The sequence below is a fragment of the Antrostomus carolinensis genome, unplaced genomic scaffold (genome assembly GCF_000700745.2).
Source record: "Antrostomus carolinensis isolate BGI_N321 unplaced genomic scaffold, ASM70074v2 scaffold10912, whole genome shotgun sequence".
NCBI lineage: Eukaryota > Metazoa > Chordata > Aves > Caprimulgiformes > Caprimulgidae > Antrostomus > Antrostomus carolinensis.
Window position 1 is genome coordinate 14205 of NW_010300183.1, and position 22762 is coordinate 36966.

Below are 22762 nucleotides of genomic sequence, written 5' to 3' on the forward strand. Positions count from 1 at the left end.
ACCCCTACATCTGTTTCAGAAAAAAAGCTTATCTGAACCAAATCAACACGTGAGAACATTTCCTGGCTTCAGATTTTCAAATTTAAACGTAGAGTTGTCCCAGATCTGGGTTTGACCCTCCCATAAAGAGGAATTTGAGCAGTACATTTTTTTGGATGAGTGCCACCTATTTCAGATACATATATCTAGAAGTTCTGCCTAATTGGAAACATTTGTGTAAGAAGATGCATAAGGTGGAAGGTGAGGAGACAGTTCCCTTGAGGGAGCTTTTTGGCACACGCGAATCACAGATACATACAGGGTGACCTGAAGCAACAACGTGCTAAGAAGTTTGGCACTTTGGTTTCAGGGTCTGTTGTGTTTATGGACAGGAGGCATCTGTTGTGCCATTTAGCCAAGTCCCAAGAAAATTTCTGTGACCTTCTGGAGGGATTCCTAAAGTACTGCGGTTTTATACAGCACAGGATTAAGGAATAGCTTAAAAATAACCCTTTCCAAAAGTTCACCAGTGACTTGTTACAGATTTTATCCACAGCGGCATCTGAGAAATAAACACACATTTGCAAGAATTTTCTCAGTTCTTTTTCACTCCTGGCAGTGTTAATTAATATTGCAGTATCTTATCTGTGCCATTTAATGGTTATTATTATTTCATGCAAATAATTTGTAGAGTGACAATTTCAAAAAGGAACACAGGTTACAGGGCTGGGTTTTTTCCTTTTACAAAGAACACAAATGCACTTGTGGCTCTGAATGGTGCTGGAAGTTACTGGCATTCATGTTCCTCAACTGCTTGTATTACTTGTTGAAATGGGATTTGTGCTGATAAGTGAGTTACACTCTTGAGAAAAACATGATGTTTAGGTTCCAGATACTACTTTTTATTTTTTTAATGTAAAGCTGCAAGCGAAAGCAGATAAGTGTGATTTAAAAGAAATTGTTTTCTGCTGCATCATGATCACTGAAATAATTTATCTTGGGCATGTTTTTGCTACATTTTCTCTGTTTAAGAAACATTCAACTACTTGTGTAATTACTGTGATAAATGGCTTTTAAATTGTTTATAACATTATGTTCCCTTTGTTGAATTTTTGCCCAATCTTTTGAACTACCATTTAACCACCTTTAAATCCGCAAAGCCTAGTGTACCCTTCTGCTTCTCCAGGATTAACACAGGGTATTCCTTTTTCTGAAACCAATTTGTATGTTGTACAGCCTTCAAACACTCTGATGATGAACGCTTCAGTGATGGTGAAGCATATAGTGGCCCAGGTGCTGTTAGCAGAAGTTCCTGGAGTAAGACTTACAAACCTTCTCTTTTTGTTTAACTGAGATTGTTTGTTGTATTTTTTTTTGTGTTGAAGCAACATGAATTTGCATAATCTGGGTGCCTAACACTGCTCCTTTCCCTCACTTTTGAAGTGTGGTTGGGTGTGTGTTTCCTGAAAGGTGGGAGGAGGAGGGGAAGCCAGAAAATCCCAAGATTTATTACCTGTATTTGAATATGTTGGCAGAACTTTCTGTGGCCATCCAGCATGACTAACACTCTCCCGTGCTTTGAATTAACGTTCTCTGCTGTTACCATCTGACACCTGTTGTTTGTCAGTCGCTGGCAGGTAGGACGTAGGTGCTCTGGCACGTTGCTGCTGCAGGCTCAGAGCTGAGCACTCCTTCTGATGGTGCCTCTGTGATGCTGCTGCAGGTTGCTAAGCAGGTTGCTCACAGTTAAAGCACTTCACGCCGTTGTCCTTGTAAAATCTGTTTCTACCGGCAAAACACTCAGGATGTTGCGAAAATTCTTAGCACGGATGGTACTTGTCACAGGGACATAAAAGAGCTGGGGGCAGGAAGACTGCAGAACTTTTTTAATGAAGAGGATGAACCTGTAAGTGATGGCGTAGTCTTTAGAAGAGGCTAGCGGTGAGTTTTCTGTCATGCTGTGGTTTTAGCTGCTATGAAGTGACAGAGTGTGTTCTGAAATAAATTCCCGTGAGGCGGTAAAGCTGCAAGCTGTGATGACATCGTTCTGAAGTTGAACATAAGTACTTGAGCAAGTAAGTAGTTCAGGTCTGGTTGTGGAGCTTGTTCATCACTGGTGATAAGTATTTTGCTTGGGAAGCAGTTACAGTGCATAATTGTGTGTCCACCAGCACTTTGTTGACCAGAGGCAAAAGCTTTGCCTCAAGTTTTGGAGATTCCAGACCTTGGGGTTCCTACACTAACTCTCACCAAGCAAGGAAATATGTAAAGAGCAGCTAAAACATTTCAACTGGTGCAGAATGCAGATGGCTTGCATTTCCTTAGCTCTCAAGAAAGGCTGAAGATTCTCCTGTATTTAAGGGTGTTCTCATATCTTGTAGCCATAAAATGGTTCAAAAAGCAAATAACAAGCGCTCAAGTACAGAGAGGGAGAAACAAGCACCGAAAACAATGAATTTATCAGAAAATTAAGTGTGGGTAAAAAAAACCCCAACAAAAAAGAAGAGTTTGCATATGCTGTGCTACAGTGGTCATTGCCAACTCACATGTTAGAGTTAAATTAACATGGATGTGAAATGCCAGGATACAGATAAAGAATAGACCATGCTGTGAAATCCCAAGAGCAAATTCTGTTTAGCACACACAACATCCAATACTGTGCTGCAGTGTTTTGCTTTCTGTTCCATCTGATCTAAACCTGTCTTTAAAACTACTGGATATTATTCCTACTCATGATTAAGAAGAACTGGTTGCTCTTACACTTATATTAATTAGCTAAAGATTTTATGGCTGTTGACAGTACTTAGAGGTATTTTGTATTTCAGTGAGCTCTCCCAGCCAGAGGAGCATTACCCATTCTATGGGCAGCAGGCATCTGGCTATTGTTCCTGTCAAAGATGACTTGTGTGTCAGTACATAACATTTTAGACATATTTTTAGAAGTGCTACATAGAATAGCAGTACTTGCCCTGTGAGTTTCACAAAGGTATAATTAGTAAATGCTTTGTATCCTTGGGAAGAAGGAAGATACTTTTTCAACCCTCTTTTCACTTGAATGCGTGCAGAGTCTCCTTGGTCAGCAGGTTTGTTGGGAGTCACAGATAGGTGTACTAGAACAAACTTTACTTCATTAGTGCCCAGGGTATTTCGTATTGGGATGAAATTGCCTATTTCATGGGAAATATTTACTCGATTTAGGGTGAATTTTCCTCTTCCCTGAGAAGAAAACAGTGTTCTGATGGAACAAAAAGCTAATGAGTTCTCCGTTGCTTCCCCCAGCATGTTCTGGTCCCGTTGTGAAACGGCAGTGCTTTTATTCTTTGTTACCTAGATCCCCCGTAGCAATTTTATAAATACCATAGTGGTGAAATACTGGAATTCGTTTTGAAGCAGCTTAATTTGCAAGAAAACAAAATCAAGGCGCTTTCCCCTCCCTGCAGATCCTGGAGGGTAAACACACAGGTGTTTTCCTTTCCATGTGCTTCACCTTCTGTCTTTCTGGAAGTGCTGCATCGAGCTGCTAATAGCTGACACGATGATTCATGTGAAGTCATGTATCAGTGCATGAAACTGTGCACGAAACCATACCTGAAACCCTACTTTCCTGACTGGCTACAAATAAAGACATTTGAAGTGTTAACCAAACTGTAATTCAGGGAAACTTCTAGTGAGGGGGGGGCATTAAACAAAGGATTGATTGAAGGTCAATAGAGGATTGACCGAGGGAACTGAAGGTGTCCAACGAAAGTGTCAGAGAAATTCTACGTTCCTTTAAAGATGCTTCAGGACTTAGATATTCCACAAACATTTGTGCTTGCCATAGCTGTCCCTTCTCCATCTGTTATTTTTAAGGAGCAGCCCTTATGTGGGGAGCTGTAGAGTTATCTGCATACTGCAGAGAAAACAATGATTTTGGCTAACTCGTGTAACTGTGTCTGGCTTTAAAAACCTTTATTAAAAGCAATTTCTGGTGGTTCTATCACAACCCTCTTTCCTTCCCTCTTTCCTTCCCTCTTTCCTTCCCTCTTTCCTTCCCTCTTTCCTTCCCTCTTTCCTTCCCTCTTTCCTTCCCTCTTTCCTTCCCTCTTTCCTTCCCTCTTTTCTCCCTTCTTCCCTTCCTTCTTCCCTTCCTTCTTTCTTAATTTTGCCTCTACTTGTGCTGTGTTTTCTGACAGACAATCCCAGAACCCTTCTCATACAGCAGCTGTATTTTGCAGTTCACTTTCCATAGCAGGAGAACTCTAGGAATGGTAGGAACTGCCTTTGTTGAAGCTTCCCTAAACAAGTTAACTCTGTAGATGCATATCCAGAATGGTGTGGGGAAAATATTACAACTGCTTACTTCATCAAACATTTGCATAGCTCCCTGATATCAGAGGATAATTCCTGGGAAAAAAAACCAAACCAAAAAACTAGTCTGTTTTAGAAACATTGAAGAAACACTTCTCCCGTGAGCCAATACTGATGTGCTAAGCTGAGAATTGCGTGTGTCTGGGTGCCTCAAAGCTACTGTCTTGTAAATGCTGCTTTGATTTCAGAGTGGTTCATTGTTGCTTGATTTAATCAGTTGTGTAGGCAGGACATACCTCTCCCTTTTGTAGAGTTTAAGAAGACTGCAGAGTACAGCAATATTCAGCATGGGTCTCCAGTTTCAGTGTGTTTGTGTTCAGCCAGACTGTCACTGAAGGAGCAGATTTGTGGTCTCAGCATGTGGCCTGTTCCTCTTAGTAGTCCATTCAGTGATTTATAATGCTCCAAACCTGTGTTCAAACATGTGAAATCACCAGCATCAAAGCTAGCTTTTCATTTTCTCTGTGCTACTTGGTTAGGGTAAGGCAAATATTTACTGTCCGAGTGGCCAGGTGCTTCCCTTCCTGCTAACAGGCATCTCAGAAAGCAGCAATTGAGATCCATTGCTATATTTGCATATTATGGGTTCGTGATACACAGAAATAATATGTGGTCAGCATAAAATGTTAAAAAAAAGTGGAGCAGACCAGTAAGAGATGTCATATAAATATTGCTGACTTGAGCATAAAGTTAATTACTTGTGGGGTTTTGTAAGTTGATTGGTTGGCTCTGTTTTAATGTGGACTTTGAAAACCGCTCTGTATGGCTTCGAGAGGGACTGGCAATGGAGTTTCCTCTTGCTCCCCACTCTAGGCAAACAGCAAAAACTCCAGGCATTGGAAAAGACAGTAGGGAAGGTTCAAAAAAACTTTGTCTGTTTTTTTCCTGACTGACTGACTGTGCCATCCCGGGATAAGTGCAGCACTGACCGCTCCTCGTCGGCTGAACTGCGTGCTTCCTGCCTCGCCGTTGTGCCAGGCTCTGTCAGAGCCCCGTGAAGCTCTGCGGGGTGATGCCAGTGCTGCTGTTGTAATTCCATTTCTGTGCCAGCAGCTCCTGAAGGTTCAGGGTCTCGTGAGTCAGTGAGAATAGCTGTTTGGTTTTTCTGGAGTGCCTCTAGAGCACAAACCAGCAGGGTGGGAGAGTTCCCCGGCTGGTGCCACCTGTGTTGCACATCAGGGTGCGGAGCTGCGCGGGGATGCCAGCTCGGGCCAGCTGCCTGGCACTGCTGGTGCCTTTGCACAGCTCTGCAGTCGGGTACATGTGAATTCACCAGCCCAAGTCTCCCCTCAGTCTCCTCCAAGCTAAAGAGCCCCAGCTCCCTCAGCCTTTCCTCAGCAGGGAGATGCTCCACTCCCTTCATCATCTTGGTGGCTCTACGCTGGACTCTCTCCAGCAGTTCCCTGTCCTTCCTGAACTGTGGGGCCCAGAACTGGACACAATATTCCAGATGTGGCCTCACCAGGGCTTGTTACACAGACTCCAAATAATTCCCTTTGCGTATGTGCAGTTGCCCTGCAGAGCAGGAATTAAAGTGAGTGGGGAAATCCCAGTTGTATGAAATGTTATGTTGCTACACAAGCATTTAGACTTAAATAAACACATATTTTTTTTTTTCCCTTCCTATACAAGAAGGTGCTAGTTGCTTTGGGAGTTCATCTCATTAAGGAAAAACAGAAGGGCACCAGGGGCTGGCGAGGAGTGACTTGACCTTGTAGTTCAGCCGCTCAGGACTGGTGTGTTAGGAAGTGAGCTGTGTTACCAGCAGAGCCCTGCTCTGAAGCCGTGGTAGGAACAGTAACGACTGTCCCTACCCACGGCTGTTCATGGACAGCCTAGTTACTGCTTGCAGATGTTCCCTCACATCAAACAGCCAGTGTTCCTCAGACCCGGCTCTGACAACGCTCAGATGAGAGGCCAAAGCTGAAATAAGAGGAGAGTTTGGCTTTATTTATTTATTTTCTTTGAAAGGATGTGGCTGTGATGAAAGTGGTGAAGATTATGCCTTTGTTGCATGGAATGTCTGGCGTGATTATAAGTATCTAGCTTGTTTGAAATATAACTTGAAATTCTTTTTACTGTTTGATTAACAGCGTTGCCTTAATATCTTCCAAGTTTTCACTAAGCCCCATGCTTTATAATGTGACATTCCCAGGAAGCAGGAGGCATCAGCTGTCAGAAGACAGGAAACAGGCGATGATTAAATGCATTTTATTGTTTTCTGTGAAACTGTGCCCAGTTTCTCCCTCTTAATGTGGGCAGATGGAAATTTCAAGAGCTTTTGTTGTTACACTGAAAAGATTTAGGTCTCATTTTTACGTGTGTACCACAAGTCTTAAAACCCCCAAAGGTGACTTAGTTTTAGATGACAAATTATCAATTATTTATTTATATAGCTGAAACATCAAGCTAGAAAAAACTAGTTTGATTTGTTTAATGAAAACAAAACTAAAGATTTCTTCCTTTGGCAGTGAGCACCACTCCTATGGCTTGTCATACCAGTACCACTGTGCAGGGAGGAGGAAGATGCTCTACCAGACATAGCAGCAGTAACAATAATTGGGTTTTTTGCAGTTTTGTTTTATTAAGGCTTTAAAACACCCAAGTGGCAGCTGTCCTGGTGCCCAAATAAATGAATTCTGTTTGAAATAGCGTGGGTACCACGTAGCTGGCCTTTACAGTCCTTTGTGTTTCTTGGTATTTCGGGGGGAATTACTGCAGCTGGAGCACGTAACCCCTGAAGACCCTTCCCCTCTACTTCATGTAACTGGACTTGAGGTTCTTCACATTTGCCCATGCCGCTTAGAAAATGAGAAGGTTTGAAGATTTGGCAGCCTAGGGTCACGTTGTGCGGTTCTGTGGGTCACACCAAGCCTCTGGCAGACTGTTAAGTAGTAATTAACCATCGGGAAAACGATGGAATTCTCCAGGCAGAAACTGTGGAGAGAAACCGTGTTGCAAATGGGAATGAAAAGAAACATCTCCAAAGTAATCTGTTTGGTTAGTCTGCTGGGGGAAAGCAAACTGACTTCATATCAACAGAATTTCCTGGGGAAAATCATTTTGGACTTGAAAAAAAAGTTAAACCCTGTTACTCAGAATCTATGCAAAAAGGTTCCTCTGTCAGATAACCAGTGATCATTTAGGCTTCGATTCGTTAGGAATTACTTTTCTGATTAATGATCGTGACCATCTGTGCATGTGAGCTTATTTCCAGTTTCTGGATATTGCCGTGTTTTAGAAATAAGAGTTTTTTTGCTGATCACAGAAGGAGGTTGGAACACAGGTGAGACAGCCTCATGTGATAGGGAGTCTGGACAAAGGAGAGTTGAAATTAGGATTTGCACCTGTCAGGCACAAGGCCACAGAAAACACCTTTTCAGCTGAAAACACGTAGCTTACAGTCAAGTAAATGGTTATATTTGATCATAGACTGTCAGGCTGTGATACCAGAGAGCTAAAACGGGTAGAGGAACAGAGAGAGCATGCTTTAGAGAGCAGCAAAGAAATTTGTCCCTTACCACTATGTGCAACAGCAAAAATTAGATTAAATCTAATTGATTAATCACTTTGATTTCTTTTATTTTTTTTCTTTTCAAGTCTTGCTTGATGTGGCATTTTCATTAAATACTTTTAATTGCTTGTGGTTTGCAGTGTTTCCCGAGTGGAAAATGCCTTCCTGATGATTGTGCCATTCAGCTGTTAGATCCCAACATGTAAATGAAATCCAGCTTGTGTGTGCGCTTATCTCTGTCCCTTCTCTGGTTGGTTTCAAGGTGATGACACAATGACAGGAGATGGAGGAGAGTACCTTAGGCCAGAAGACCTCAGAGAACTGGGAGATGACTCTTTACCAAGCAGCCAGTTCTTAGATGGTATGAACTACCTAAGGTACAGCCTGGAAGGAGGACGATCTGACAGGTATTTCCCTGGACACGTTATCTTTTCTTATGGTAACTGTGCACACGTTTTGTTATAATTGTTTGACATCACTTTTTCAGAGTCTCATTAACTCAAGGGAGACGTGGGATGCACTTGTCAACGTTTCTTTTTTAGGCATGTCATTGTGGCACTTTGTAGGAAGAAGGTATGGTCAGGAGGAATATTTCCTGCCCAGTCCAGAAATGAAGACGACATTTGGCACTAATGCTGTAGTCAGAGTCTAGTGAAGGATTTGTGATTCTTACTTGGTTCTTGAAAAAGAAAAGAAAAACAAAACCAAAGCACAGCTTGCTTTATTGTCTTTGTGGCCAGGCACGGGAAGAAGAGTCTACCTGGCTTATGAATCATCCCCATCCCCTCTTGTCCTGAGACAGGGGATGGGTGGCAAGGTGGACAGGGTGTTGTAGCATTAGGTGAGCTGGTTATTAGAGTAGTTTGCTGGCTATAGATAGAAGGAAAGGAGCCATGGACTTTGTCATTCTACATGGGATTGGCAGGGAGTATACGGTCAGCAAGCACATTGATTCATTTTGTGTCATCATGGTTGAAGTGGCAGGAAAGAGAATGGTTTGCCTTTTACTGGCACCGCACAGTATTTATGTTGTAAATACATTTTTCAAAGAATTAGAAAAAAGAATATGTGTTCAGTCCAGAAAACTTACTGATCTGCTTGTACCGAACAAGCTGAACTTCAGCCTGGACGTATTGGTGGAATAATGATGCCTGTAGCTTTAATTTATTGAATTTTTTTTTAAGAATGTCACTATAGTCTGCAAAAAAGAGAGCGTTCTCTTTTCAGAATGAGAGCCTTTATTAGTGAGTGTCAGTGTAGACTCAGACTGGCAGATCAGCGCCCACAGTTCTCATTTAGAATAGGCTGCCCAGTCATCCCTGTTTGAAAATGACAGTTCACTGTAAATCAGTAATGTCTCCAGACTTACTGCCTTTAGAATTGGGGTTCACTAAAGGGGGGGGGGAAAGTTAAAAAAAAAAAGTTGAGATCTTGGCAACAGAAGGAATTTTTAATCCACCTCATTTTCCAGCCTTGATTGTAATTCTGGCAGCATTTCTGAAGCTCAGTGAAATCAGTAGGATCCGTTCTGGTTACTTCAGTGGGCTAGGAATTGCTGCTGGGACAAAAGATGTCCGGAAGCAGTTGGGTTTGCCTCACAGCATGTGTAAATCCCGCGTCATTCAGGTCTTAGAAGCTTGGAGTTTTTGTTGATTTTTAGAGGGCTTTAGTGAAGCCACTGAAAGTGACTGTGTGGCTTTTTAAGCTGGGGAGGATGTTGCTGAACTACATCAGAAAGCTTTAAAATTCAAACCTTTTATCATGAGTTTTCAATGCTAACAAAGTTTTTATTTTATTATTTTTTTTAATTCTAAGATGTTGTACAGAAGTGGTCGGGTAGGGAAGTGTTAAGCCAGTTTCTGCTCCCGTTTAGAACATTTTAGCTGTTAAATACTGTCAGTGGCTTTCAGCAGATTTTCACAGGCATGTAATTGATGTTTTATTTTGTGTTGTATGAAAGTTATTTCACATCCTGTATCAAGCATGACTCTATTGAAAGGAAGAAAACTTACAAAGGGAGAAAGAATGAAAGAAAAAAGTACATCTTTCGAAATCCATGGTCTCATTTTCTGTCACTCTCAGGTTACTGGTTGTAAGAATATTCACAGAGACTGCTTAAATTATTTTGCTTTTGCTTCAATATAATTGTCATTGCATTATACTGGCTTTGGTTTTTCAAGAAATTCAGTAAAGCAAAATAGTATAAACAGTCTAGACCCATGTGATTTTACGCATTAAAAAATTTGATTTAAAAACATATCTCTTTCTTTTGTAACCATCTCCCCTGTTTATTTTATTTCTCTCTCCCCTTCATTCGTTTCCGTACGCTTTCATTAGCACCATGCCCAGGTAGGTACTACGTGGCATGACAACATCTTGTCTCTATGTGCTTTTATGGCACCTGTCTGTGTTCATCCATTTTGGAGGCCTGCTGTGTGCTGGGAAGTCGATGTGGAGAACCAGATGAACAATGCTGCTGTTGGAGATAGTCACAGTCTCCAACGAGGGTGATAGGTAGTGGTGAATGCTGATCCAACAATACTCTTGTCTAGAAAGGTCACGCTGTGACAGGCTTTCAGTCTTTATTTAAATAGAGAAATGTTTTCAAGGCTGATTTATAGTTTTCAGTCATACCAGGTTCTTTTCCCAGCTTCTGAACCAACATACACTTCCCACAACAAGGGATACACTCAGTGGGACTAGAAATGGCTAGAGCTCTGTCTAGGCTGGCAAGTGAATGTGTACTGCTCCATGGCCTCCCAGTCATCCAGACTGGAAACTTGGCTAGAGCACGCTGCTCTGATTTCCTGGGTCCCACCTGGGCCTCATTCATGGCTCAGAAGAGGCGGGTGATACAGGCCTGTGCATCACCCAGCACACTCTGATGTTCAGGAGCTTTGTGGCATCCCTGGGTTCCACAGTTCAGTCTCGGGCCAAGTAGATGCTATTGACCCCACAGCCCTGTGACTTGGAAAGAATCTGTATTTAGACATTAGTTTTGCCTCTGCAATTTAGGGTTGTTTTTAAAAAAACCAACAAAACCAAAACAGGGTTCCTGAAGAATTATTACAATAGTAATAAGTTTTGTTCAGTGCCTGTACCGTTCTGTAACTGCAGTGCCGTTTCAGTCAGTACCTTTATCTCCAAGTCTCATAAGCCCAGGCCTTGTAACTGCTACTGGCTTTTTGCTCTTCATGGAGCTGGTAGAGCACACAGAAGAGGGGCAGTGCCACCTGAACACTAGTTTGGAAATGAAGTGTAGTAGGAAATTGAAACTTCTAATTTACTGCAGACCTTAGTCATGCTTGTGCACACCTTGCCTATAGATAAAGTCTATACCCTTGATGTATTTATACACTGAGGATATTTACTGGAGCTTACATCCAGGTACTCTACATAGTGGGTATGTGCTGGGCTGCTTGTAGTGGTGGTAGTAGCAGCGCCAGGTACTTGCAGGAGAACATGAACCAAATCACCACAGAGATAACCAGTCAGATCTAGTACACACCTCCTCTCATTCCATATCTGTCCAGGACATGACACTAGCTGAATAGCAGAACCTACAGCTTGGATGGTGAACCTTGTGCAAGCATTGCATGGCGCAGCAAAGCAGCTCTGCAAGTGTCAAACATTGAGATGAATAAAGGATAATGATGGCAAAAGGGTTCTGCTACTGAGGCTTATTTTTTGACCAAAGAACAAATGTCCACTGAAGTACCGTTGTTATGAACAAGCAAGGTCTACTCTGCCTTCCCAGTTCACCCCAAAACATTTAACCAAAATACTCTTCAGTCAAGATTCCCTTTCATTTTTATTTTTTTTCCCTGAAATGTTATTTGTAGACAGTTAGGGGGAACTTCTGTCCCTGCTGAAATTTTGTTGGTTGTTTTAATGGGATGAGAATTTCATTCCAGAAATGCACAATTCCATTAAAACCAGCCTTACATGTCTCGCCTCTTCCACTTGTCTAGGTGGAAGACATTTCATGACATGTAAGAGAGACTTGTTCTTGTTGGTTTGGTTTTTTTCTCTCAAGACTTTCCTAAGGCTCATGTTTGTGTAGTACCTGGTTTTGGTGTCCAGTCCATCTTGTATGCGAAGCAGGCCATTGGTATAAGTCAGTGGTCAATAGACTTGATTTTTCTTTGATGTCATATATTTCTAATAAACATGGGATAACCATTTGCTTCAAAAAATGGATCAAAAAAAATAGAGTGAATGTAGCTGTTATAAAAAAGGCTGACTGGTCTGAATCAGTTGGTAAAATATGATTTCCAACAAGATCTGCATTTCAAGCACTCGAATCTCGTGTCCATAATGTACACATGACAATTTATTGCTAACTGCTGAAAATTTAATTATGCCTTAAAAAATCTGCGTATCTAGATAAATGGCCTATTGTTCTGATCCAGTGTGTTAGTCACTGTGAGTACTACTCATGGATGTGTGAGCCACGAAAACAAAACTGGCTTCAGTTACACGGATTCTATCCCTGAAAATACTGAACGACATCGCAGAGCACACGTACGTCATCTGACAGTGGCTGATCTGTTCTTAAAAATCACTGTTGTAATACTGCTGCTAGGAAATATTTAAAGGACAAAACTAGTGCTGTTTGGTAGCAGAAACCCCGTTTACCTCCATGTGTCCTTCTGTGGTGGCTTATTTGATTTCCTTGGCTTTTGCTAGCGGGTGCTGCCGGTTCGTTCTGAGCCAGTGCTTGGAAGCAGCTTCTTTACTGTCTTGTGTCTCCCATTGCTACAGCAGCCAGTGTTCTGTGGTGCAGAGAAAGCAACGTTCATGTTTGCACTGCCTCTCTGGAGATGCTGTTGGCATCCAGAGGCAGAGTTGTGTTTCACACAGCAGCTTGCGGCTGGCCACAATTCACCTTGCTGTGTGTACCTTCCAGGGGACAATGTCCAGCTTCCTTATTTACAGGTTTAAGAGGAGAGAGTAAATCAGAAGAAAGTATCAGAACGAGTCATTTCAGCTTTTCTTCAGATGTTAGCATTCTGGTTTTCCTTAGGGGTTTGCTTGTGTGACATAGCAGGAGAGAGAGCTTCTCCAAAGAGCCTTACTTAAAATAAATTCTTATAAGAAAGAAGGAAATTCATGCTCTTTCTATCACACCACAAAGCCAAGTATAAAGTATTTGTAAATATAAAATAAACTGTCATCTAGATGAATCCCTAGGTTCTGCATTTGGAAGGAAATAAGTTGGTCAGAAGGCTTTGTGGCCCTTAGAAAGGCAGCACAGCACAGCTTTGTAAAGCCCTGTTTTCCCCCCCGTGACTATTATCTGCTCCCCCTGGAAGCTACATCATCTTGCTAATAGCACGCTTTTTTCATTCTCCCACTCGATCTATCATGCCACCTTTCCAACATCATCTGTACTGCTGATACATTGCTATGGCACCCTACCAACCTGCCAGCCTGCGATCCTTCAGTTCAGACAGGTCCCACACGCTGAGCCATGCCTCCTACCTGAGGGACAGCGCCATGATCGACGAGACGGTCGTGATCCCCAGCCAGCAGGTAAGCACATTCTCTTTACGTTGGATAAATACAGAAATAGAGAAAGATTACAGTTTCAGTTGTGCTGATGAGACCGTGTGGTATATGCTGCTTTGTTTATTTTAATATAAATCTCTCTGATTTCCGTTGATATTTAATGGCACATTATGCTGTGCAATATTAACCTCTATTCCAAAAGAACTGGATAAGCTGTGTGCATGTAATACAGGGACTGTTCTTATAATGTTCTTCATTTTAACTGATTTTTGAATTATGCTAACTGCCATTGGGCTAAATAATCAGGGGATCTAATGAACTCAAGGCCATTGTCCTCAAAGATCCTATCTTGATAGTTAAAAAAGCAACCAACCAACCAACCAAAAGATTTAGGAACTGCCACTTTGGTAAATCACAACATTCGTTCCAGTGGGACCACTTTGAGCAAGTATAAAATGTTACAGTAAGGGGTTTCTAATACCTTAATGCTATTATTACTCCTTTGTTTTCTTTTTGAAAAAAAAATTTTAAAGACTTTAGGCACTGCTGTGTAAGATACATCTTCTTGTTGTTTCGTTGATGAATTCATTTTATTGTAGTAAAAAGGAGGGTTTTTTGCTTACCAAGGTAACAACTCTGGCCAAAGAAGCTGAAAGGAATTCCTATCGCTTAAGCTGGGGCCCTGAAAACTTGGACAATGTGGCTCTTTCTTCCAGCCCTATTCATTCAGGGTGAGTGTATCAATTAGCATTACGCTAAAAAAACTGAAACAGAATACCTGCAGTGGCAGCAGCTTCAACTAATGCTTCACTAGGAGTTCCATTTTAATTCATTGCTTCCTAGAGCTGTAAATTGGTTTGGTCTGTTAAGCTCTGACAGTCAGGCAAGGCTGAGTACCACGACTATCCACTGCAGTCGCTGCGAGTCAGTGAGCCTCCAGTCAAGTTCAAGAGGAGTGATTGACACGAACACGCATGCATTTGTGTGAATTTTGTGGAGAAGGAAATACAGTGCCTTTTAAAAGTTAGTAATAATTGAGACCAAGGGCCCAATCACTCCACATTAAAAGTACCTCCTGTGCTAGTGAAGTAGCTTAGGCAAGTGTCAACTCTAGTGTTTGTCATGATGACTAAAAAAAGCAAGCAAGGATTTAATATGACACGCACAGTGTAACAGACAAGCAACCTAAACGTCGTGTGCTTTGTGCATATTTGGCCACTGCGTCCCTGTATTCTTACCACTGACTCTTTGTAAGTATTCACATCTAGGCAAGATCATTGAAATGGAGTAACACAGGTCAGAATGCAGGCCCAGCCAAATTCATATTTGCAAAGCTTACCCTACTTGGCCTCAAAATCCGTGAGTGCATTTGTTTTAAGTGCTCTTACTTATCCTTGGTCTACAAGTTCAAGATCTAGGGGGATTGAGGAATACTTAAATTAATAAGCTAAACTGGCATTTGAATGTGCCAATAGGATATTCCTATATTTTTATTTAATTGTTTACACTGAATTCTGCACTTGTGTCCTGCCATCGGGTTTGGTGAGGCGTGTGCAAATGAATTAATAAGAAATGGATGTCATGAGAAAGCATTTAATTTCTGTGGCTGAATGTCACAAGGAGAAAGATATATTTTTTTTTGCTTATCTCAATGAGTTTGCAATGATCTTACAGTCCATGCCTTTCAAAAAAATAACACTGGAGTCCTAGCTGGGTGACAGGCAGTCCTGGCCCAGAAGAGGAACAGTAGTGTCCCAACTGCCATTGCCTGATTTGTGACATACATGAGAAATGTGTTTGTTCGCTGGTAGCAAGATATTTGGCTGCTGTTTGGATTTGCTTTTCTTGAGCTCTAAAACTAACTGAAGTTAAAAGAGAATATGCACAGTATGTATGTGTTTATATACATGTCAGTATGTAAGCTTTAAAATGGTTTCCGTGGTTTATGCTAACCCTGAATAGTTTACAGCCTTTTTCCAAAGGATCTACTAGTTTTCACTTTCAGAAAGGTAGGTCCTTCTAGTGACTGCAGAGGATGAACTAAATACTTTCTAGAAGAGCAGTATTTATTTATTTATTGGATATGCAGTCATTTTGTGTTTTTCTTTTGAAAAGTATTACTGATACCGAGATCTTTTTGGATGACCAGGATGGTAGCGGTAGGATAAGACCATCTGATTTTAACAGGAACAACGCTGTCTGCAGCCTTGTATGAAATAGAGACATTTAACACGACACAAGTGAACTCAAGGCCATTGTCCTCAAAGGAGGACGTTGTTCTTTTTCTCCATACCAGCTACCTTGACACTAAATATTGCAATAAAGAGACCTATACCAATGGTTACTCAGCCTTTGGAAAAGACTGTACAACGCTTCATTTTTATCTTGTTTAGATTTGTCCGACTCATTAAGTTACCATAAACTGCTGGGGTGCATCTTGTTTACATCTCTCTTTTAGGAAAATACACTGATTACTAGAGTTTCACTTTAAGACCTTATTTTAAGGTGCAGCGATTGTACAAGCACTGTGTGCATGATTGTTGCATTCAATTAGCTGGAACAACAACGAATATGTTTGTCATTTATACCCCTCTCGTCACCTACGCCCTCCTTCGTACACAGACACACTATTTCTAGGTTCTTAGAAACTAGCCACGCTGCTGGCATTTCAGGTGCACACACTGAAGTGGTGTGTATCTGTCATGGCACAAAACACTTAGTGTTTGAAAAGAAATCCTATATAGACACTGTTAGTGGCTTTAAGCAAGGGTATGGCCTTGGTTTTGCCCAAGACACCGGAAATGTATTGAATTTACACCATGTTTTTATAACAAAACACATCAGCAAAGCATTGGACAGTAATTTCTTTGGCACGGATGATCTTAATTTTGTATTCTGTGCAATCTGAGGAAAAACAACAAAAAAAGACACTATTCTCTCCCTGCACTACTTCAGTGGCTAAGCCCTGTCGCTGGGTTGTTCCTGATCTCTCATTGTAGGGAAGTGTTTCTGTGGGTCACAGTGCAACACCCCCAAGCAAAAGGATTCAATCTGAAGAGAACTGTTGTCTTGGTGTGCGATTTCACAGGCATATATTCCAGGCTTTGGATAACTGAGGAAAACTTCTCTTGTGTCTGAAATTTCAGAAGGGGAAAATGTTTTAACCGTCCATTTAAAATCTAAATGTGACTATTGTTTCGATATGTTGATGATTTTATCAATAAGGAAAGAAAAGCAAGGTGTTTGGTCAGAAACTTTGGCAGATGTTTTGAAAACAAGGAAATAATTATCTCTTAAGAGGTAACACTTTTTGTGCTCACAATCTCAGCATGAACATCTGGTCATTTTACACAGGTAACAATTTCTGAATAGTTTCATACACTGGCTGGCTGGAGGTAAAAGTATACATTCCTGCATTTGAACTTCCTTTCAGCAAATCAGATTTGCCTCTTCTGATAAAACTGTCTGATCTTCCATATTGAGCAAAGTTTAAGGATCTCTGAATATGCCACAAAGTTTGGGTGCTAAATATCCAATGAGATAGAGTTTTATCGCTTTGCTGGAAGTATTAGGGGGATATTATGTATAATTTCCTAAAAAATTTAAGAGAGAGATCTAATGCCTGCTTAAATGCAAGTGCCTTTCACAGTTTTCATGTCACACCTCATAATATCCTATTGTGGAAGAACACGTATTTTCATGAAATTGGAAAGTAAAACCAGCACTGAACTGGAAGATTTCTTTTCACTTGCAGCATTTAGACATTGCTTGACAGTGTCATATTCTTATGTCTCTATCTCCCACAGTAGTTAACTGTGAATGGTAAGGATAAGGCTGACTGTAAGATTTGGAAGTATGAATTATGTGCAAAATTATCTTCTTGTCATACCTGGGTTCTGGTGATACAGAAAAAAAAGTATGTCCACTGTTTAGTTGTATAGATTTTATTTCTAAGACTTTTACTGCCAAATGCATACAGGTGTGGTAGGTAAGAAGAGAGGCAAACCTGACATATTGTCAGGAACGTGTCGCTGTGACGTAGGAGCTCTGAGTTCATGCTTTGATCTTAACTTGCTTTTGTGTTCTAGAGCAAGATATGTAGCAGCTCTACAGTTTTTCCTACTCTGACTTGCTTACCATAAAACTCGTATTTAATGATTTATTTCATATCATTTGATGAAGAAGTCATGATTTGACTCACAGATGATCCAAGTGTATTAGTACTTGTGTCTGACAAAATTAAACAGTTGGGATATTTATTAGTGAATTTACCTTTCTGGAAGTTATTTCTATCAATGAAAAAGGGAGAAGGATGAGGGAGTGGGCAGCTCGAACTGTGACAAATAATGTGAATTATCATTCTTAGCTGCATGTCTGCAAAAAAGGAGGCTGGATCCTTGCTAACAAGGTAAACGAAATATATTTCAAGTGTTGCATTTTTGAATCCATAATATTGTTTTCCCCAACGTGAGATTAATTTCCTGGAAATAGTTCTGGAAACAGGACCTGGCAGCGACCAGCTGATAGTCATTTCTAAAATCTGAAAGTGTAAATGATTTCAAATTATACTGCAACTTTATTCAGAAAGTTACAGTAAGAAAGAACAGCAGACGTGTTTCTCTAATAGCAAATGGCTGTTCCTGTCAGCAGAGGAAAAAGGCAATGGACATACATATGATAAAAGTGACATCAGAAAACTAACTGGCCCTGTGACACGTTGCTAAGAGCCTAAACAGGTCAAACTGAATGTTTGAAATGTGTCATTCTGGAGCGCGGAACAAAAGGAGGACAAGAAACATGCTGAAATGGAAGGAAGTGGAGGACAGAATGTATTAATAGGGAAGTTGAAGAAAAGAAAATTATGATTGATTGTCTTACCAGAAACAGTGGCTGGAATTCCCTTAGATATACCGTAGCCCAAGGTCTAGATGTGGATACCTGAACCAAGCAGCATTTCCCCTACCCTGGTTCTGAAAGATTTACACAGAATTTAACTGTCCCTTTTCGGTACCTGACCTGCAGTTTGAGAACGTGTGTAGAGAAGCCAGATCGCTCCAGTTTCACTGCTGTAGTAGCAGGAACCATTTGTAACCAAGGAAGTTTATGTAGGCTTGTTTTTCATACTCACGTTGTAATGAATACGCATATATATGTGTATGTTCATGTGTTTAGTCTAGAAATCTGTTCCATTTCTCCAATATTTCAGTATTTCATTTAACTCATTATTTTTTTCCCTTTCTTTTCCTTTTTGATGTTGAATCATCTATTCTATTGCAGATGCTCTTCTCCATGTCTTGATCATGACAACAGCAGGTGAACTTCTGCATAATTTCTTTCTTTAATACATTGCACTTCTCACCCACCGTGTTTATCCTCCTCTCTTACCTCACTTCAGGATGCTTTAGTGTTTTGGTAGTGCATGTTAGCCAAGAGTGAAACAAAACCAAACTACTCTGACTAGCAGTAGTTGTTACATGTGGCCCTATTTCTCTCCTCGTACTGTAGATGTCCAGTTTCTCCCATCTGCTGTGTCCTCCATAAGAAAAGAATATTGGACACATAGTAAGTCCACTGCAAAAAATAATTTCAAAGCTCCTTATAAATTCCTAGAGTCTTTTAACCATTGATTTAATTAACGATGCATTTTCTTTGTTGGTGGCATGGTTTAGTATTATTACAAAGAGGGGAAAAAAAACCTCCCACAAATAATCCAGCTCAAACCACTGTAGGTTTAGTTTCAACGGCTATATTGCAAATTGGGCCTCTTATCTCACTTGTGTAGATAAAGAATGTTGCAGAGCCACATTTTCCAACTTGTGCCACCTTACTGGAACTAGCAGAATAACAGCACAGACCCAGTATATTTAATCTTTCATGCCACTTGCTTTTTTTGTGTGACCTTGGTGGTTGAATCACTGGCACATTGTGTCCTGCATAGAACACCTTCCCAAAGGAGATGATCTTCACTTGGCAAACCGGGTCTTTATTGACACAGTACCTCTTTGTCTCCTTTAACATCACTGTGGAAAGGTGACAGTCTTCTTTAATATTCATCTTTGCAGAATTATTAAATGGCTGAATAAAAAGCCAAACTACATATGCATATTTTTAGGTCATGTCAGCCAGTCTCTCTAGAGCTGACTAATACAGTGAAGAGAATGTTACCAGAAGTTATTACTCTCGTGGTTTCCTGTGAAGGATCATGTTTTTTGTCCTCCTGGCATGTGTATTTGGCCGTGTTTATGTAGGGCATAGTTGCAGCCTGATGGGAAGCACGCTGAGGTAGTTGAGTGACTTGCAGTTGACTTCAGTGGGACCTGGATCAAAGCCTTTCTTCTGAATTTCCGACTTTCTGTCAGTTTTCCTTCTTCAGCTGAACACTTTACAGTGGCTGAAGCACCCGATTGTCTGTTTCTGCTTCTTCACACTGCGACTAACACTGAATGCTGCTATCTCCTTGTTTCCCAGTTTCCTTTAAAAATTAAGATCACACACACAGAAAAGTACTTAACGGTGTCCACAATGGATGTGCTCTAGTTAGAGCTGTTGATTGTCTCCTGCTACCTGATGAGAGCATGCGTGCCTGCCTGGCTAGTTGGAGAGAGTAACTGTACCTGAACTGACCGTATGGAAGTGGTGGTGGATTGATTTTGCCCATTCTGGTTTTTGTGTGTTCAAAGAACTGTTGCCTGTTGTAGAAAGACACCTCACGATGCGAGGTTTGCATGGCTCTTCACATGACTCTGCAGAATGAGAAGTGCCTTTGAGTGCCACCATGCTTGTGTTCGCAGCTACCTGAAACTGTGACTCCTCTGCAAAGCTATTTCCCTAACGGTGACTCCTCACAAATCACAAAATAAGTATATTTAATCTTTCATCACAAAATAAGTATCTTCTCTCACCCCACAGCGTTGACACGTCCATTTTTTAACTTAATTGTTCATCTCGCTGTTATCTTTCAAATGAGAATAGATATAGAATAAAACCAAGTTAGTTCTGGATGAATAAAATCAGCAAAGGGAGTCACTCAGGCTCAGATCTGAAATACAGATATTTCATGAAAATACACCACAACTTTTTGCCCTTGTAAGGTGGATAAATCCAGTGCATATATAATGTCTGAGTTTTGTTCAAGTGGAGCCATTAGAAAAGGCATGGCTGTTTGCTCTGCTCTCTGCAGAAGGCATGGATCTGAAAGATTTAGGGGCCTTTTATATCTGTCCTCAGCCAGAAGGATGCTGTAGCCAGTGTTCATTTGATGTAGTTGCCTTTTGTATGGCCAGTATGTAGTTTTTAATTGCTCTAAAATCAGAGGGAATGAAATGGCCTCTCTCATTTATAAGTATTGCTGAATTAGAGGAGAATGGATAAGGCTTGATATAATTGCTAACCACGAGTTTAACAGGAGTATGTCTAGATGCCTCTGCAGTCTATAACTTAGTCCTAAAAAAATTTGCTTTTGTTCTTTATTTTTTCTAAAAAAAGATTTTTAAAAATCCTGCTTTCCCCTTCATTCTCTTTAAAAGGGAGAAGGCAGTGATTTCCCAAAACCTGGTTTGTTTTGTTGATTTGGATATTGTATGGGCCTACCACCTGGCTAAAGCTCCGTGTCTGTCCAGTTTGCCAGACTCTCAGGGTGGCATCTTTATGTCGTGCATTTCTGCCTGAACCTTTAAAACTGGCAGGAAATGGAACTTAGGCAGAGGCTCTCTTAGTGCTGAGAAAGATGGTCCCACTGCTGGCCTGGTCACCCCTGACATACAGATGTTAACTTTGCTGCTTTAACCTGTAATCTGCTTTGATTTTGAATCATCGCTTAATTGAAAGTGAAGTTCTTGCCCTGGGTTGCCAAGATAACCTGAAGTCAGTGCTAAAGAAGGATGCTTCCCCTTTATAGCGTAGGTATAAACGCATTTAAACACGTATTCTGAAATAGACATTTGCTGATGGAAAGGACACACCATTTGTTGTGTTACTTGATCAGTCAGTTCACTTACTGTGACCACCTTTGTTTTAGATGGCTCACAAGAACGTTTTCGTGCTCATCAGCTGCCCCCAAGTTTTCTCCTATTGATACTGTTTTCCCTCTCCTCAGTTTTGCCTCTTTTCTCCTAACTGTATTCAGGCCCTGCTAAGGTTTTCCTTCCCTTAGTATGCCATTTGTAATCCCTTCTGAAAAATTTCAGCTATTGTATCTACAATGGAGTTCCTGCAAGTTATTTTGGTTTCTTTTACACTTTCAGTAATTTTTAATATTATAATAATCTTAGAAGCATGTAGGGAACATTTACCAGCCTTTTTTTTTTTTTTAAGAATCCTTCTCCCCTGCTAGTGATAACTTGTAAGAGCTTTCTGATTCCATTTAATCCCTTTTATTAACTTCCTTCCTTCCTTCCTTCCTTCCTTCCTTCCTTCCTTCCTTCCTTCCTTCCTTCCTTCCTTCCTTCCTTCCTTCCTTCCTTCCTTCCTTCCTTTTCCTTTTGAACTCTTCACAGCCATTTTTCTCTTCAATGAGCCCTCTCCTCTTCATTCTCTGTACCTAAATGGTCAGTAGTGCTTGCAGTAGTGCTTCCTGCACTGGGAACATGGAGTAAGCTCTGAGTTCCCTGCTTAGCCCAAAGTCCCTTTTTGCCCCGTGCAGTCAGCGTGAGCAGAGGGTGCCCAGTGCCCTTTGCAGAAGGGGGACCTTGAAAAGTTTGAAGTCAGAGCAGAGCAGACTGATGCAAAGGTTGAGGGGGTCCCTCTTGGGGATGGTGAAGCACAGCACCCTCTCTCTACATGCAGTAAGAGAAGCAGCCCCACACCTCAGCCTCACAGAGTCTATGTGATGTCAGGCTTATTCATATGTTAGCATTGTGTATGATTTTATTTTCAACCATGGGACTTTATAATGAAAAGGTACCACTTCCCAGAGTGGTGGCTTCATCTGCCAATTATTCCTCCTAGTTTTCTTTGTTCAGTTGAGTTACAATCCCTTCCTATCTCAGTCTTGTCATTTAACATCTGGTAAAAGAAACATTAGGGAGAGGAAAAATGATGTGTGTGTCTGTGGGCAACAAAGTAATTAATTTGCATTTTACATTTCCTTTATATTAATCACACAATTTTTTTACTTTTCTAAATGCACATTGCAGAAAGCATGTTTTGTGTCAAGCATTAGTTTGTATTAATTATTTGTGTATTTATATACACAGTCCTTCAAAAGGGCAAAGCTTTTCCAGTCCTGGAACAGTCACGTCACCATCCAGATGCCCTGTTACGTAGCAAATGGGCAGAAAAAGAGGCTGCTGTGGTTCAGAAAATGCTTTGTTATAAATTATTTGTTTGACTCTGTTGCATATCCAAAATTAAAAGATACTAAAGATATTAAAAAGATACTAATAGAAATTGGATTAAGTAAGTGGATGA

General features: G+C 40.9%; 1 protein-coding gene across 1 annotated transcript in view; it reads left to right on the forward strand.

Moving 5' to 3' along the window:
- The window catches only part of LOC104521136 (ankyrin-2-like), a gene marked incomplete at both ends in the record, with an annotated part of 45898 nt that overhangs the window by 12558 nt on the left and 10578 nt on the right, over window positions 1–22762 (forward strand). The window contains 4 exons of the mRNA XM_010163043.1: window positions 8106–8250; window positions 13276–13378; window positions 13982–14085; window positions 18632–18667. Coding sequence (XP_010161345.1) covers window positions 8106–8250; window positions 13276–13378; window positions 13982–14085; window positions 18632–18667 — 388 coding nt within the window. The remainder of the gene's footprint in view (window positions 1–8105; window positions 8251–13275; window positions 13379–13981; window positions 14086–18631; window positions 18668–22762) is intronic.